This window comes from Mytilus galloprovincialis, chromosome 9, assembly GCF_965363235.1.
Source record: "Mytilus galloprovincialis chromosome 9, xbMytGall1.hap1.1, whole genome shotgun sequence".
In the NCBI taxonomy this organism is placed as follows: domain Eukaryota; kingdom Metazoa; phylum Mollusca; class Bivalvia; order Mytilida; family Mytilidae; genus Mytilus; species Mytilus galloprovincialis.
Genome location: NC_134846.1, coordinates 66,309,909 through 66,329,326, shown reverse-complemented (window position 1 = coordinate 66,329,326; position 19,418 = coordinate 66,309,909). Strand labels below are relative to the sequence as shown.

General features: G+C 31.9%; 2 protein-coding genes across 10 annotated transcripts in view; one reads left to right on the top strand and one right to left on the bottom strand.

Moving 5' to 3' along the window:
* The window catches only part of LOC143045695 (ras GTPase-activating protein-binding protein 2-like), a 28,969-nt gene extending 24,477 nt beyond the window's left edge, over positions 1 to 4,492 (bottom strand). Inside the window, exon 1 of one of the 3 annotated variants that reach the window (XM_076218389.1) lies at positions 4,426 to 4,492. The gene's annotated coding sequence lies outside the window, so the exon portion shown is untranslated. Of the gene's footprint in view, positions 1 to 4,079; positions 4,240 to 4,425 lie in introns of those variants that run through there. The other 2 variants (XM_076218390.1, XM_076218388.1) reach the window with 2 other exon arrangements.
* A 5,493-nt stretch (positions 4,493 to 9,985) lies between these two features.
* Positions 9,986 to 19,188, top strand: LOC143045693 (uncharacterized). 7 transcript variants are annotated; one of them, XM_076218385.1, is made up of 4 exons: positions 9,987 to 10,168; positions 11,960 to 12,042; positions 14,646 to 14,814; positions 16,502 to 16,663. In XM_076218385.1, the coding sequence occupies exons 1-4, from the start codon at positions 10,073 to 10,075 to the stop codon at positions 16,511 to 16,513; spliced, it is 360 nt and encodes a 119-aa protein (XP_076074500.1). In that variant the 5' UTR covers positions 9,987 to 10,072; the 3' UTR covers positions 16,514 to 16,663. The 7 variants fall into 7 exon arrangements, with proteins under 7 accessions (XP_076074495.1, XP_076074500.1, XP_076074496.1 ...); XM_076218381.1 differs by lacking the exon at positions 16,502 to 16,663 and adding an exon at positions 18,290 to 19,188 and having other exon boundaries at positions 9,988 to 10,168; XM_076218386.1 differs by lacking the exon at positions 16,502 to 16,663 and adding an exon at positions 17,760 to 17,896 and having other exon boundaries at positions 9,988 to 10,168.
* Positions 19,189 to 19,418: the final 230 nt, after the last annotated feature.

Below are 19,418 nucleotides of genomic sequence, written 5' to 3'. Positions count from 1 at the left end.
ATCGGGCTCACTTAAGACTCAAGGAGGTTTTAATACCAAGACAACTGGTGAAATCTTTTTGTTATTTTTGTTGTTGGCATGATGATATGTTTTGTTAATGAATAATGTAATCCTGTTCTGTCCACTACTCTCCTATCATGGTGACAATACTGTTCTATCAGTTTTCACTCGAAGTATTGACAGAGAAAAATTAAATGGCACACAAAACTTCTTAGAGCAATCATAGAAAAAAATATCTATGCTACATGTATAAGGCCTAAAAAAAAAAGATATGTGTTTCCGGTAACATCATTTTGAAAAATAGGGTCGGTAGGTCGGAATTCTTTTTTTTTTTTTTTTTTTTTTTTTGACATCGTAAATGAAATCCGGAAAATTATCATGTTTTTTCCAAGTCCGGATCCGTAATTAGTTTCAAAAACCGGAAGTGTGCCATTTGCAATGTTTTTGAAACACCTGCTGTGCAAATTTCTTGGATTTTAACCTATTTGGAATACCTTTTGACATTAATAAAATGTTTTACTGGCTTTCTATGCAAGAGGAAGCAAGAGAGAAAAAATATTATGTCATCTATCAGAAGCCTGTGTCAAAAACAGGGTCGGTTGATATTTTTTTTTTTTTTTTTTTTTTGAAGATCCAATAAAAAAGTTAGGGTCGGGGCTAAAAAACAGGGTCGGTCGGGTTACCGGAAACATGGATCTTTTTTTTCTCGGCCTAAGAAATAAAATTGATATAAATTAATTACAAATTTCATTTATACAGCACAAGAACAGACCATTTCAATTATTTTATAATATGAGTTACGTCTGTTTAAAGATAGGAACAATCCCCATGTTTGGTGATTATACCAAGAATAATAACCTGTTTAGGAAATTAAGCACAAACAGAGGAATATATTAAATAAGAAACAGACACTTTTTTAAAAGTTGCGAACATGAAGGCAGAATAGAAGCACATGATTAACCCTTAGACTGCTACGCGCGACTATTGTCGTTCCGATAAGACAGTCCGCTACTGCTACTCGCGACTATAGTCGTTTTCCGTACTCGTTTGTTTACACAGTTACCATGGAATGGGCGGAGTCAATATTCATGAGATTGCGGCAGTTTCGACTTGTATGGATTCTGATTGGCTTAAAATCTGCGTTCTTTCTAGTGTCTCTTGACTTTTAATCAGGTATAAGCGATAAACCGAAAGTGAAAATTTTTGATGAAAAAAGTGACAAAATGGCGGACATTGTTTGGAGAAATGGCCAACACGTTCAGAAGTATTTCAATGATAACGATTTAACAGCGGCGGACGATTAAAAGGATTTGGATGAGAACCGAAGATATAATAGACAGAAATGGAAGTATTCTATCAAAACTGCAAACAGAAGACTTTTAAAGCGAGAATTACGGGGATTCCCAGACATTGTTCAAAATGGATGACATGAAACAGGATTTCCGATGTTTATCATTTCGCCTTTCAAATGTGAATCAATATTGACTAACATCGATAGACCCGAACTTTAAGTTTGTCAAGATTATATATTGATGAAAGCTTTAAAAATGAACTTGTCGTGTAAATATATTTGTACATGGAAGTAAAAGTCGGCGCAGTGAAAGTTAAATACCGGAAAATATTTGCATAAAAAAGGCCGTTGGTCTGAGAAGAAACTTTTATTTTTTGATAATCACAATGGAACTTAGTTCTTAAAAGAGATTTTAAACTATATTGGTTCAATTCTGAAGTCATGGATACTTTTACATTGATGGATCGTTTAATAAAACATGAAAAAATAAGTTTACCTTTGTTTACCTATTTTCGCACCTGTACAGGTAAAACATGACCAGAGACTCACACAATCAAAGCCTTAAAGGCTGTAAAAGCAATTGCTGCCATGTTAATGTTTGGGGACTTTTATTTTTCATCCACATATATACAAGAATTAAACCCGACACGAGTGTTGTCTAGTTAAAAGTAAGAATATATTTAATATTTATCAATTTTCAGGAAACATTGCGAAAAATGATCTTCAATATTTCAAAAACATGTGAAATAAAATTGCTAACACGGTGGACCGTCGAGTGTCAACAAACGTAGTAGACTTGTTCACTGAAAAGACGAGGATAATGGTTTCATCTGACATTTGTTATGCAAACCCAGTTTTGATCATGATATTTAAAAAGACGTACTTTTTTTCAATCTATGTATTAATAAACTAGAAAATTCCAAATTGTAAATATCTCTTCATCTGGACCGACTTGGCATCTACTACGTTTGGACGGGTCCATTTCATTAGTAAGGTGATCGATAAATATTACGGAGTTTTGACAGAAAAGGAAAACGAACTTATTGTTATGTGTTTTCAACAAGGGTTTCGTTCCGCTAAATTATTTGCGCAAATAAAGTTTGTCTATTTTTAGATTACAGGTAATAATTTGACACTACGCATTAACCTGTGTAGTGATTTTGATTTTACGATAAATGTATGAATGAATGGTAATTTTATGAATGAACAAGAGCACCTGACCTCTTAAAGAAACACAAATTAAACATAAAAAAACGTATTTATTAGGAGATAATTCAGTTAAATTTTCAATACTAAATCAACAACTGAAATGAATCCATATTTTGTTGAAACATCGTACGAACGGCGGAAAACGGAATCGCATTTATAAAAATGTACTTTTTTTCACTCGGACTTCTATGTTATTTGATAGTCAAACGGTTGACCCTTTAAATACAAAAATACATCTACAAGAACATATTCTGAAACTTCTTAAATCCACTAACTTTTTTTTAAAGTTTCAAGCTATGTATTGCATTAGAAAACATACATAGGTGTTAAAGAATGACTGACCAGGAGCCTGTTTAACAAAATACTATGGCTTGATCTGGGAGGAGTCTCTGATCTGGGTCACAAAGATGGCCATACGCGACGGCATAAAAGCAATTGCTTTAAAAATAAAATAAATTAAAAATACAGAATCTAACAATACTTTTTTATATAACTTTTATTGATGAATATTCAATATTTACAAAGATACAGCAATTGTAAGTGAACATGTTTATTTCATCAGTGATTAAAATTTTACTCAGCATTACACAAAAGTACAATAGAAATCAATGCAGCAGTCTAAGGGTTAAACCATTTTTAAATTTAAAAAAAATCATAATTGATTATGATCGGTTATGCCTGTTGAACCCAGTGAATTCATCATTAGTTTACAAGACATCACTGAACAATATGCCACTTCCTCGAATGTCTTTCTACCAGAAAAGATCATCCATTTCTTACGCCTTTATGATGTCATTTACCAGATAGAACTTAGAAGGCACATTTGTATCCCTGCCTTATTGAAAGTTCAAGCACTTTCTGAATCGCCATTCTGCAGGGTAGTCTGTTAATAATTGATGTTCTGGAAGTTCAGGATTTTTATTTCCGTACAACTTTGGGAAGGTAACTACCTTGTTAAATTTTCAAAATATTTTGTGCAGTATAAATTATAACTATAAGATCAACATTTATTCGCCTCATCCCTCGATATATGTTGGAAGTGACAATCCCTACATTTCGGTTCCAAACTTATCCCGAAACAAACGTTTTTTTCCTTATATTTTCCGTTATTGACATCAGAATGTTCTGGAAAATGCACCAAATTATGTGAAAGTACATTGTAAACTATCCAACAAAATAAAAGTTATTAAATCTGAAAATTAATTTCAATATTAACTTTTAACAAAACAAAAGAAGACTTTATTAATGAATTTCAGTCAGTATGAAAACATTTTCTATATAACGATATACCTTTACTAAAAAAAAAATGTAGTTTCATGGCAACACTACAAAATAATTTTTTTCATGGCAATAAACCTCAAAATTCTGTGCAAGAATTTCTCCAATTCTAACATTAAGGTTTTTCATATGTTATGTCAAAGGATCAAGGATAATTTACACAAAAAGGTTAAACATTCAAACGCTTACAAAATGTATATCAGAAAGTGAAAATAATCACGGAAGCCATGTCTGAACACACGAGGAAAAATACCGGTTCATAATTTCACTGTAAAATATCAATTTTTTGACGTAAACTTACCTCACAAATGGTGAATTTTAGGTGATATGTGAATAAAATATTTACAAATACATTAGAATACTAAATATATGGATCTTAAAATGATAAAATATTGGATTTGACGTCCGTAAAAACTACGAAGAATTGCACATGCAGTGTGCGCAGTGAGTCCTAATTTTGTCAAAATTTGCGCACATAACGGGGACACCCTGTGTGCCAAATTGTATCCCCCAAATCGGAATTACTGTGGTCAAAATTTCAATTTCTTCAAAGAACATACACTGTTTTTGTCATTTTAAACGTAAAAATCCTTTTAAATAAGAGTAGTTCCCTTTTAATAACTCAAAAACGACCACCGAAGTCTTACCTTTAACCTTCAATGAGAATGCATTTCTTTGTTTCTCTGCTAATAAGGATCGGATTGGGCACATAAAAAACAAAATCAGATTTAAAATACGGTTTACATAGTCCTGAATCAGGATATTCTGATTTTGTCATAAAGGATCCTGTCTGTTTTTTAAATTTCCTGCAGTTAGGTTATTTTTGTTATTTTATTTTTGGTACGGTGACAAATATCAGACATATACAAATACAAATATTTTATTGGCACAAACACAATTATGATATTGTAGATATCATAAGATAACTTTATTAGCACCAGAGAACAGAGTCCAACGAACACCCCCCCCCCCCCCTTGGAAATTCCTGGCTACGGGCCTGCAATCTCTGTGTAATAGTAGTCTCAGATTTCAGATTTCATAAGTTATCACTAGTAACTGCTCGAGTTTATCTAGAGAGAAACTGTATCTCAAATTCTCAAAATTATACTGGGTGTACCGGCACAAAAGAAGTGTAAATTTTGCTGTATTATCGGAACTGGGGCGTTTCCCCATACATTATGATATTGTAAAGTCAATTGTTAAATACTGGTAAAAATTTGAAAATCATCAGTCTGAATTCAGCATGTTGAAGGATGCTTATATATACAGCCAAGAGCTTCACAAATCTAACATAACTTCTTGGTTCTCATTTGTAAAGAAATTATAAGATTTTTTAAAAATTAAAACATTTCGGACAATATAAAATTTTGAATATATCTAACAATTCAATTCACACTAAATATATTAGCAATTGGTATGTTAGCCTTGAACAAATATTCCTGATGGAAAATTGTTCAATTAGGCCTATTTCAAATTTAAACAAAATTTGGGCTATGAGAACAGGGCCGTAACTACATTGAGGCAGATGAGGCAAATGCCTCATGTTAGAAATTAAAAAAAAAAAAAAAAACTGAAACAAAAGATAGTCTTCATATCAAATTGTTTTCACGGAAAGTGTCTAGCAAGAAGCAAGTTCTCCTCACTCTCTGGTGTCGCCATGCAGGTTTTTCGTGATTCATGTTTCTATTTTACTTTTAGTTTTCAGAGTTGATGGTCTATTGTTTGTACTTCTGTGTCCCGGGTTTGTCTTTTGTTCATTTATTGTCCTACTTTATGACTATAGTCTGAGTGTAGATTTTCATTTGTAAACGTGTGGTTTTGCTATGTTGCATGCCCATCGATGTCCAGATATCGTGCGAGAAAATATTTTATAAATATATACGATGCTTCAAGAAAAAAAATTGTCGTTTCTGCATGGAGAATTGAACTTAATATCAAATAATACAAAACTGGCTTTTTTGTGTAGATAAAACTAGATAGCTTTGGTTACAATTAAATTAAGGTCACCAATTTCCCGGTATCAAATAATTTGAAGAAAAAAAAAAAACAATAATGTATTGCCATATATGACCTTTTCCATTGAAGGGTTAAACTTGCATTCAGTCATGTTCAGACCCTTTAACATAAAATATGGGAATATGAAGTAAATGTGCACGAAACCTAATCGCACGCAAAGTCAATGCATAGAAAAAATACTAATGATCAATGGTCAAAGTTACAGGAGGGTCTTCAACAATAAAAGAATCATTGATACCGTAAAACAGGGTCAAGATGGCCCTAGTGTCGACTTCAGAACTAGTATAATACTGCACTGGCACTATATTTAAATCTAGTAAAAAAAAAAATCACCAAAGTCTAAGCACAATACAAGACAAGAACAGAACAGACAGACAGATCCGGTATTAATGATTATGAGAATTACGATTTTTGCTTTATCCTACATATCGTTTAAAAAAGAAGATGTGGTATGATTGACAATGAGACAACTATCCACAAAAGACCAAAATGACACAGACATTAACAACTTTAGGTCACCGTACGGACTTCAACAATGAGCAAAGTCCATACCGCATAATCAGCTATAATAGGCCCCGATAAGACAATGTAAAACAATTCAAACGAGAAAACTTACGGCCTTATTTATGTAAAAAAATGAATTTCGGTCTTTTAATGTTGTCCATAAAACCTTTAACTTTAAGTCTTAAATTACAATGAATCTAGGTTTTTGCTTTGAGACCAGAATATTGTCGAAAAAAAGCTAAAAATGAATTGCGTTTCAATGTCAGAAAGAGTCCGGGAAATGGTCAGAATGCACGATTTTGCGTTATTTTTCTCAGAGCTTCTGGGGGCCTTGGGCGGCCCCCAGAACCCTCGCTAAATTTTTTTCGCCTCGCTCCGATCGGCGAATATGTATTTGCCTCACTATTAGAAGAGGCTAGTTACGGCCCTGGAGAATTATCTCTCATTTGTTAAGAACTTTGATTTAGAAGAGCTATTTGTAAATTACGTATATCTGCTCATAAGCTTCAAATTGAATTTGGTCGTTTTTGGGGAAGACGGCTTCAAGCCGTCAATCCCCAATAGGGTTGACCAGAGTGACATTCCCTCACATCATTCATTTTGTTTTTATAATGTGGAAAACCCCCATAACAAATCTTACTGAGATTGATGAGAAGGGGAGACACAAGTGAATAGATTGACTGTAAACACTTTTTTACACATTTCCCTTCTGTTTCTCTTGAAATTATCGTATATTGAGCTCTCCTTTACACTATTTACGTTTCTTTTACAATCCGGAAAAATCAGTATGACGAGATATTCTAAATATATCCAACCTACATTATATTTTATAGTGACGTCATTGTTGGAATGCCACACTACGTTGAAGCAGGGATATCCTTCACTGGTTATTTAAATCATTGAATGATTACATGTGATTCTTCCGGCGGGAGTCAAAATCTCCCGCTTTTAAGACCCTCTTACTTCCCTCCCGTTAAAATTTAAAATCTTCCGCTTTTTGAGAATGTCAACCTCGAAAAATCTTCAGTAGAAATTTTTGTTTACAAAATTGATACTGACAGGGAAAAAGTCCGAGAAACTCAAAATTCATATCGGAAAAGTCCGAGAAAAACGGAAGTTTCCTTTAACTGTTTTGATGTCAAAAGGTCAATAGCCTCGAGTTATCTATGAAGGTGTTAAGGATTAGACTATATAAACAGCAATAAAAGAGTATTGGCAATTACCTGGTGATCAACTAGCAAGTTTAGGACACATGTCTGGATGATTAAAAGTGAAAAAGTGAAATACTGACAATGGATTAATTAAAGTTGTATAAACAACGACTTTTTTGTGTACTGTTAAAAACATTGAACAGTTATATTTCTTAACCTCAAGACAAATGTCTTAATGATTTCAAATATGATATGTATGCCTACTACACTTGTTGCAAAGCTGACTATGGTGACCCTAATGACTTGACCAAACATATGGATACAGCAAACCCACCAGAAAGCTCACAACTCTATCAAGTCAACACCACTGTTCAGTTAGTGGTACCAAAATTGACAATGTAGCTTAAGCAGAGATACTTTTTACCAACTATATATGATGGCTAATCACTCTATCTTGAACTTTATATATAATAAATAAATATTTAAAAAACCCTTAGGGAGCTACCATTTGATTTTTATGGGGGGGGGGCTAGGATGAAATTTGAAAAAAATAGGCAGGACAGGAGTTTTGAGTAAAAAAAAAAGGCAGGATGAGACACTTGCAAAAAAAAAGAAGTCAGGACTACAATTAAGGTAATAAAAAGTCAGGATAAACTTTCTTTTTTTCATTTTTTTCTGCAAAACTTTGTTTTGAGAATCTTCCTCCAAATCAGGAGCACCTCAATTTATGAGTAATTATCCACTAAAATAAACACTTAAAATGTAACATTTAGTATATATGATAAGTAGCTATATATAGTCTTCCATTAATGATTAAAACTTAATTGTGTGTACCAAAATAATCATTGTAATGGTAACAAGAAAAAATTAAATTCCAAATGTTGCATTTTGTTGTTTAAACCTATTTATTCATGAAATTTCACAAATATTTTAAAATGTAGTATTTGGAAACAAGCTTCACACAGTTTACATTAATCATATTGGTTTTTTTTTATTAGTACCTGTACCCGTGTGATGAGAGTTTTAACTGGGAACTTTATCACTGGAAATTTAAAACTGAATAGATTTTTCAGTCCTAACTTTCTTAAGAAAAAAAATTAAAAAATCTTAAGAGTACTGTCACAATAAATGGAAAATGGCCCCACCCTGCAGTTCAGTCGTAAACTATTAAGATTTCAAAAAATATTGTAGTTGTTGTTAAATGACACAATTCAACTAGTTGAAGATAATTAACTATCAACTTTAATTGAATGTTTAGATTTAGAAGATGTAGATCTCTTCCATTGGTTTAAATTGAATCCTAAACTAAAGAAAGAAAATTACATTAAACATTTTACAACAATTGATTTCAATATTGTCAACCTTTCTACATGTTTCTAGCTGTTCTTTTTTCATTCTTTATATGAAAACTATCAAACGATACCACCCCCCCCCCCTCTCCAAAAAAAATGAAATAGAAACAAGGGCCGTCTTTCCCCTCAGAGCTATTCAGCTCTTTGATTCTAACTTTCCGCGAAATGAAAGATTTTGCAAAAAAATGCTCCTCTGGCTGTGTTGAAGATGAAATCTATTTCTTAACTTTATGCGAAAATCTCTGATAGAAATGCTCTCTTTGACTTTGTTTGCCATAAAATACCTTAGAACTTTACTCAGTTTACTAAACCAACAGCAAAAATTTATATATTTATTAAGCTGTGAAGACAATCAGGTTCTAAATGCTGTTGGAAAATTTATTCAAGTCAATATAAGTTAGATGTATTAGTTTCTCATATAAATATATTTTCTACTATCATAACCAAAGGTTTTATTTTTTATCGTAATTGTATATGTAAATTCTCTGTATCGATCTATATCAACGTTCTTTTCCCTTATACTTGTATCTTTATATTTTATGTCAGTTAATCGCAGAAAATATTGTGTATAGTATGTTCTTTTATTGTAAAAGTTTTATTTATTCATTTGTAAGTGAATGTTATAATAAGTTTTTAAGCAAAAGTGTCTCATATATCAATGTATATCATATGCAGTTATGGCTGGATACCGATTTTTAACTTCGATTCAAATTTTTATTTGTATTTCTATACTTATATTATGATGCTGTTCTTTATTGGTATGTGCCAGTATAATAAAATATTCTGTCTGTCTGTATATTCTCTAATATATGCCCCTTGTGGGCCCTTATTTGGTAATTGAAAATAAATCTTTATAACTTATCTTATCTTATATCATAATGTTTTTGGCTCTGATTCATTTATCAGTGGTCATAATTACTATCTTAATTATTCTTATAACGTTACAATGCCGCTTTACGTGTGTACCAATAATTAGATCATGTCCCGTATGATTTCAGAGACATTTGATTTTCGCAAAAATTCTGTTATATCTTTTTCCGTATTCTTAAAAAAATAATGGTTTTAACATTGCATAACCTGATTTGGATCAAACAAACAAATTATGCTACCCAGTATTAATCAAAGTTTTAGTAGCGTTTGAAAGACAGCCATAAATAATGAAATAAGTAAGCAGCGTTTGATTGGGAATAAATTGTCGCGCATGTGCGTTTCTTTGACAACACTAGAAGCCACTTTTTTTCTTATTCCCATTTAGCGAGCAGAATATCAGAATGGCAGAGTCTGCATATCATAACGAGGCATTGAGAAAGCAGAGACTTATAGAACGGAAGAGAGATGCCCAAGTGCGCCTTTTAGATGGACCTCAGGTAACAACTTTATTTATATTTGCAGGTCTCGATTGCTTTATTCGAGATTGGTACAGCATTGAATCCGTTCGCTCACAATCGCACTCTACGGCTATACGTTCGTAGGGCAGCGGTCGTCAATAAAATGGTAACAAGTTAAATTATGGATAATTTTGATATGAAGCTAAATTTTGTCTTATGAATGACCTTAGATCTGTCTCCAAATAACCTTCTAACGCCAAGCATCGGTAATTTTTTATTTATTTTAATATAAACTTTTCCAAGTGCAAATGGTAACACTCTTATGGTAATAAACCTGTCACTGCCTGGCTGGGGAATTGGGTAGGCAAATGCTCACATTAATCTGTACAGATACAGGCTACAAATGTCCTAAATATGCCATAACTCATGGAGGTGCTCCTAATTTAAGGAGGCAAGAACAAGAAGTTAGTAAATTTTGTGATGGGAAGCAGGACAAATCGCCCCACTGGCAAAACGCCCCACACCAAATTGACCCACTTTTTCACCAACTCGCCCCACTATTAAAAAAATCGTCCCAAACTGGTTTACCAACTCGCCCCACTTTTTAAAAAATAGCCTCACTTGTGAAAAGGGTTCAATCCCGTTAATTTTTCCCCGTTCAACTCGCCCCACTTTTTGAAAAATGGTAAAATCTACTTCAATATATAATTTTCAGGTCTTCCAACTAGCCCCACTTTGAGACATATATGTGTATATATGTCTCTGCCCCACTTAAATGAAAACTAATTTATACAGAATACAAAAAAACCCGAAATTTATTAAACCATTATTTTTTAAGTTGAATAATGTTTAACATTCTTAAAATATAATATTGCAAATACATTTTCGTATCATTCATTGGAGAATAACTTTATACTTGTAAGCTTAGTTGTATAACAATACACCTTATCGCTATTTGTCTGCCATTACTGGATATCACACAGGTTCCTGTAAAATTTTGACATCATAAAGCAAAATATCTGACGCCACAATGGAAAAGTGATTGTTGTATGCGTCAAAAGTTCAAGCGGCCGGGTCAGCCGGGATTAGCGATAAGGTGTATTGAAAAGAAACCTGTTAATTGTATCATAATCATACAATTTGATGTTATTGCACTTCACCAAGGTTTTCATAGGTATTAAAGTGGGGCAGGGACATAGATATACATCGGGATTGCATTTTTTTTTCATAAATGGGGCGAGTTGACACAAATAAATTCATTGTGGTTTATCTATTTGTCCCGAGTGGGGCTAGTTGGCTAACCTTATTTCAGCGGGATTTCAATCCTTTTCATAAGTGGGGTATGTTGTTCAACCTTTATGCAATGGGATTTTACCATTTTTCATAAGTGGGGCGAGTTAGTAAACAAAAATGGGGCGATTTTTTAATAAAGTGGGCGAGTTTGTGAAAAAGTGGGGCGATTTGCCAGTGGGGCGATTTGTCATGGATTCTTGTGATGTTTATCTAGACTGTAACCTTGGCTTTAAAATCTAAATCCTTGATAGCATGGTAACCTCATCTCTATAAGTATTTGTCTGCCATTACTGGACATCACACATGAATTGTTGTTTGATGTCAAAAGTTCAAACAGACCAGATTCTATGGTCAAGGAGAACAGATTTCCAAATAGTTTTAAAAAATGTCTTCCTAAATGAGTAGTGACAATTAGCAAAAATTTGAAATGATAATTTGAGATGAGTACAGTTTCAATTTCTTAGGGGTTTGGACATCAATGAATGTCACAAGATTTCGCTTAATAACGATTGTATGGCTTATTATTCAACATTGCAGAGTAATGAAATGCCCGGATATGGAGTTGCTGATATGAAAGATACAGTTTTATATTCAGGACCTGGTCATTTTGACCAAAGCAGGTTAGTATTGTTATATATTTTCGAAAGTTAAAATTCTATAAAAGATATAATTAGTTTATAGAGTTCTGAGCCTTTAAGGAGAAAAATGAAAATATGCAAAGTAGTTTTGACCATTACCTGTATATAATTCTCAGAGAACAGGTTGGAAAATATACCTTTGAAATTGTTGTCCTACAAAAGTGAAATAAAGCGTTATGTTTTAACACTCACCATTACATACATTTTTACATGTATCTTTATATTGTGAGTAATCATGATAATATCCACAATAAAAAAAAAAACATTATAAATCAATCACTGTGATAGACACTGAGTTTTCAGATGAAATGAAAGCTTCTTTCATTCTGTTTGCAATATCTTTCGACTTTCAGAATGTCATAGGGTTTTTTATTTAATTGAATAAAACAACTTGAAAACAAAGTAAAGTAGTTCACTTAACAAATAGATAGAAAGATATATTTATTTACTGAGAAGGGTGTACAAATGGATGTCTATCACATTGATCAGTTATGCTATGATATTTCCTGTACTGTTATCTCCCAGGGAACACAAACAATTGTATGTACATGTACTTACAAAATATTTTGAACTTGTTGAAATTGTTCAAATAAAATGTGGCTAGAGGTTTGTATAATGCCTGCAATGCATCTTCTTGCATGTTTTCTGTTTGCATGCTAAAGAATTAATTTGTTTTATTTAAGCATCAACATTTTCCTGCAATATATTAATAAACAAGAATGTGTCCACAGTACACGAATGCCCCACTCGCACTATCATTTTCTATGTTTAGGGGACCGTGAAATTGGAATAAATTCTCTAATTTGGCATTAAATTAGAATGATCTTATCAAAGGGAACATGTATACTAAGTTTCAAGTTGATTGGACTTCTACTTTATCCAAACTACCTTGACCAAAAACTTTAACCTGAAATTTGCACTATCATTTTCTATGTTCAGTGAACCGTAAAATTGGGGTCAAAACTATAATTTGGCATTAAAATTAGAAAGATCATATCATAGGGCACATGTATACTAAGTTTCAAGTTGATTGGACTTCAACTTCATCAAAAACTACCTTGACCAAAAACTTTAACCTGAAATTTGCACTATCATTTTCTATGTTCAGTGAACCGTAAAATTGGGGTCAAAACTATAATTTGGCATTAAAATTAGAAAGATCATATCATAGGGCACATGTATACTAAGTTTCAAGTTGATTGGACTTCAACTTCATCAAAAACTACCTTGACCAAAAACTTTAACCTGAAGCGGGACAGACGGACGAACGAACGAACGAACGAACAGACGGACGGACGAACGGACGCACAGACCAGAAAACATAATGCCCCTCTACTATCGTAGGTGGGGCATAAAAACAATTGACCAATTAACTTTAAATTTTAATAATTTTACATATTAAGGACAGCTATCAATAATCAAGGTTTGTCTTGACTGTGATTTCTTATCAAACATGACATGGGTGTTATATATCTGTTGTTGGAATCCAGTTTAACCCAAAATGTCTTCTGACTATGGGCATTTCACAATAAATACCTATGATTATGATATATATTAATGATATTTGGTATACAGCTGCATTAGCACTGATTAGTCTGATTTTGTCTTTGAACTGCATGTGTATATGTCAGAGGCTTTACTCTTCAATCATGCTTTAGCAACAATGTCAGTTTAACATTGTTCAAATACAGTTTCCTGGACTGGTACAGTACATGTGTGTTAAATACATTTCTACATTGTTCAGATGCTATTTTCTGGTTCTTTGTTAATGTTAGATTTGGAATCATTGCAAGGTTATTAGGTCTTCATGTGTTAACTTGCTGTTTAGAAAGAGGCAAGGCTCTGAGTTAAAGGCCATATACTTTGACTTATAATTGTTTACTTTTTATATATTGTGACTTGGATGAAGAGTTGTCTCATTGGAACTCATACCACATCTTATTTCTACATGTATGTCAGTCAGACAGTATTCATCTGACCTATCATGGTTCAATGGTCAAGGCCTGTTTCTAAAATACTAACATGTCAAATATTGACATAATAAAGTAATAAGTCAACCATATTGAATATATACACAGTGATTGTAAGATGAAATTTTCTGTCGGGTAGTGTCTGTCTATCTTTGATAGCCAAGGGTTACAATCCATTCCCCTCCTCTCCACCTTTGGCAGAATAAGCCAACATTGTGATTACAATGATGTGCCATCTACCTGTATTTAGAAGTCAAGCCCATATATCAATATAGAAATGGAAGCATGTATTTGTGATAACTTCTCCTTTATACCACAGTGTTTGTTAAAATAAATAATGAAACTAATTGCACCATGAATTAATGCTACACAAAATGAGAAAGTTAATCAGTATTATCACTGATCAAAGATGGCTGTCATTTCCCCACTGTCAGTCTACCTTATAACCTCAACCTGATAGAGCGATTGTTTTGAATGAAACATTTCTGCTGTAAGACTGATTAATATGAATGAAAAATTTATGCTGTCAGGCTGGTTTTGAATGAAACATTTCTTACTATGAGCTCTTTCATATCTGAAGTAACATAATTATGTTTTATTTGTTATCATTTTTAGAGAGCATACAATGGTGAAAGAACCATTCAAATATCAAGAGGGTGTGGTTTTCAAGGAAGTGGTTCATGACCCCAATTTTGTTTATAGAGTTATGGTAGATCAGGGGAATCCTCCACTGCATGTTGACCCAATTTATCGTATTATGTATCCTGGAGCTGTTGTTAAAAATGTACGTTGATCAATTTGCATTCATGTACACTTTAAATATTTATTTTTTTTTCAAAAAATTTCAGCGAAATGGGAATTATATGCTTGTCTGAAAGTTTCAAAAATAATCTACAAGGATTGTACCATAATACCTAGCTTGCTAAATGCTTAATGTAATTGAAATTACTATCATTGTCATATTTAAATTGATTTGCACACATTATAAGGACACAAAATACATGGTTTTAAGTCTGCAAGTTATATATTTTCTATGTGTGTGTATATAATTGAAAGAACAAGAGAATTCAGGTTCTGGGTAAATAAGAGTCCAGGATTATTTTCAAAATTTCCAAAAGAATAATAAAGTTTCAAATAGAACAGATAATTCATACGCTTCACATTATGTTAAATCAAAAGATATTTATCCTGAATTCACCTTTAACTACATTTCATGCCAGGTAGTTGTTTGACAAGATTCTTAGATATTACCTTTCACTGAGTGGATTGTTGCTTAGGGCTGGGTTATTTTTTGCTTGTTTTTATATTTTTGCTTTGCTGTCCAGCTTATATACATATGCTAGTGCAAAAATAGAGAGGAAAAATATTACATTCTTAGATACAATGACTATATACATGTAATATGTATTTCTTCCTTACAATTGTTTTATTTTTTTCTTTTGTTTCTTAGCCTACAATTACAAGCATTAACTTTCTCTGTGCTGGAAACATGATAAAAATCTTTAAATAAACTTTCATTCTTTTTTATTTCTATTAAAATCTTTCTGTATATTCTTCTTTCAATTTTGTTAGAATCTTAGGGTGGATATACTGCCTAAATTTGTTACTTGATTTTCTTTTTATGAAGTAAGAACCCCAAGAGCAGTAAGAAAGAAGAGCATCTCTTGAAGTGATCTAAATTGTTTTGTATTATACACAATTTTAAAAGTACACTGGAGTGGTGGGATAAACATTTGGCAATTTTTTTATTCTTGTCATATTTCATGAGGTTGAATATTCGATGTTTGGTAAAACTTCTTTTAAACTCCTTACTGAACTAAATATTTAAAACTGTTCTACAATTTATAAGTTAATCAACTTGGGAAAGTTCTGTAATTTACCTACCTTGACTATTTAAAAGATCTTTCTTCTTGAATCATCACAGTCGATGAAAAATTGGTTCATGTCAATTTGTCATGAAACATTGTAAATTCAGAATTCAAGTCATGCATCCATTACCAATTAAGGTGATTTTTTTTAATCTGCCAATATCTGAGATAATTGTGCATCTTGTAGTAAAATATTACTACCAAACATGAAGATGCAATTATTGAAGATAAAAGGGGGGGGGGGTGTTTCTAAGCCCGTCTCATGTCCACAATGTTTAAGAGTTTTAAAGAAGTTTTATGAAACAGTGTTTGGTTTCAGTAGGTAGTTTTGTTGTACTGTGTATATATATATAAATTTAGTTACAAATCTTTAATTCATTGATATTTTCTTTCTTCTGGTAATGTTTAGTGATTACTAAATTTCTAACTGCTACAAGATCTAGTCCACTTACAATGTTTAATACTAATAAAAGCTGGCTCTAGTTTTTACAAATATAAGTATTAATTTACACTAGATATAACCTTTTATTTAACAATAGCTAAACTAGATGTATAGCTTGCACCCTTTGAAAAATGTATAATTGTGCAATTTCAAAATTTCAGGACAAATATTAAGAAATTCAGACTTCATGAGGATGGTTTTAATATTCGATATCGCAATCGTGTTAATCATGCACCTCACTGTGATTTGGCCTACAAAGTCATTTATCCACACAAAGAAAATACAACATACACAAGCGATGAAAATAGGAACAATCGTAGGATGAACCTCATGTCTGATAAATATGACATTGTAAAAACTGTCAATGGCGAATTCCCTCATAATCGTGTAACAGAATCGGTGGACTAGATCTTGTATAAATACTTGTATTGTAGTTTTTGTGGTGTGGGATGTAATTTTTAAAAGACAAATAACAACAACAACCTGATTTTTTCAGAGAAGTCTTACAAGCAAATGATCACATGACCAAGGCGAATAAACCAGCAAAGAAACATCAATTGAAAACTCCTAAACCTTTACCAGATTCAATAAGGAATATTGATAGAGATAACGTCTTTAAAATATTGCATCCATATGACTTTCACTAATGCATTTATCTGTACAACTATGTTACTGTATTTAAGATCAGTAAAATAAGAATTTGTCATATTTTTATAAGGGAAAAAAGGGGGGATATTTATTATGTGTTAGCACCTGTCATAACTTTCACAGATTGTAAAATTTAAGTTTGACCTTTGCACTTTTTCAGTTCAGTGGTATGGGTTAACACTATTGTATTTCAATCAAATTGTCTATGCCTTGATATGTACATTATTCATTTGTTCAAATTTACAATTCTAATAAAAATGCATGGTGCTAAGTAGAAGAATCATGTAACATAATAGCTAGAATAGAAAAGACTATTTTTAAAATCTCAACAGAAGTCAGTTGTTCATTAGATGTCTTGCCTTACTCACATTTACTAGTTAATTTTTTTTTTATATATATAAATAATAATATGATTTATGAGTAAAACCATATACTTTACTTGTTGGCTGTCATAACTTGTATTTTTTTCTTCTTTTTTGATCAATCTGCTTTTTATATATTTTATTTTTTATAAATGTAAAGTATATTTCCTAGTCAATTTTGCCATTACAGTATTAATATACTACTAATTTCTAAAGTATTAATATGCATATAATGTAATTTTACTATCCTATAGTTTTTTGGATGTCCCTTTCACTATGGTTGACACTGTGATGACTGTACCTGTTCAATTGGACTTCGGTAGCATTTAGAGTAGTTTTGAGTTATCTCCCTTAGATGCATGGTTAGTGGGTGGTGAATTTATAGAAATAAAACTTATTTCACTTGCAGATCAATTAATGGCGGAGTCGAAAGAATATATCATAGGAGAATTGACAACAATCCAGAAGATAAAGTCTATCCCCTCATCCATCCTAAGGAACGTCCACCAAAACATACTCAACTACCTCCTAGAAAACCACACCTGAAAGTCTGAAGTGTTTCATATTAAATGATGTATTTTGAGAGAGAAATATTACTACTTACTTTATATGTTTTGATGTGTTCAGCTACTTTTATATTTGATAGATTTTTTATAAGCATACCAACATTAGTTTTCATTGATAGAGACTGTATCATTTAGGATACAAATATAACCAAGAGTCCAAGACTATAGCTTTCTGAGAAGTAGTTTTTATGCAGTCATTATTTGTTTTTGTTTTTGTTTGAACTTTATTCAGCTTCACCATGAAATTCTTTTAAACTTATAATAAAGTCATGTTTCTCTCTCTTAAAAATATAAGAAAACAAGAAAAAGTAATATTGCTGTGTCTATACAGATTGTGATAAGGGTTATATTCATTGTGAAATCTAAATTCTAGGAGCACTTACAACTGGTTAGGAACAAGAAGAGATAGAAAACAATATGATCACAGTAGAAATGGTCCTGTTGTAGCTAGTTCTTGGTATGGTTTGAGGAGTGAGCTGAATGGAATAGGACAGTGTACACCATTGAGTGGAAAGGGACATCCAGTCACTTTTAATGATCTACAACAAATTCGTTATATTACACCTAGGCCATAATTCGTTAAAATCTTTTAAAAATCAAATGTGACCTATGGTTTAAGGAATATTTTTCTATTGTTGCACTTTTCTTTTAATCAGAGTTATATTTTATTATCATCAGTATTATAAATGTTTGATGCAATAATTGTTTTACTCATGTAATGTTATTATGCTGTGCACCAAGTATTTTTGTTATGTCTTATATATTTATTGTATGATTATATGTTACCAAACTATTTTTCTGCTGAAATGATCAGAATTTTTTATGGGTAAGAATATGTCAGTATTATTAAAGAATCTCTATTTCATGTCCACTGGGTTTTAAATTCATAATTGATTTTGTCACAAAATATAGTTTTTTCAGAAAATCTAAAAAGCAAAAGACTATTTATTATTCATAACAGGTCATTCAATTCATTTTCATTTTGGTCTGATTTTGAATTTAAATTATGATTCTCTAAAATTTTGAAATTTGAACTAAACTAAAACAATTTTCCTCTTTGGTTAATATTCAGATTTTGAATTGTATTAAAATTGTGTTTTAAAAAGGCTTTTTAACCAAACTTGAATGTTTATTTTTCTAAGAAACATATATCTTTGTGTGAATCTTGTTATTGTGGTTTCAAGATATCTATATTTGTTATTTCTTGCTCAATGTTTATACATACACTTTATAGCATATTGTGATATTTGCTTAATAAAATATGAAAAATTCTTTTGAAATATCTTTTTTGACCAGTAAGGCAGTAGAAATGTATGACCAGTGAGAAGGACTTGACCAGGGACTTTTGCACCATTTTCATTGACAGAGTCAAAAGGGGGACATAGCTATACTGTTTTGGATTGAGCAGCAGCATCAACAAAGTATAACTTTGTGATAAGGTCAGTAAATGGGGAACCACACATTTCAAAAGACAAAGTTACTCTTTGATGGTCATTATATCA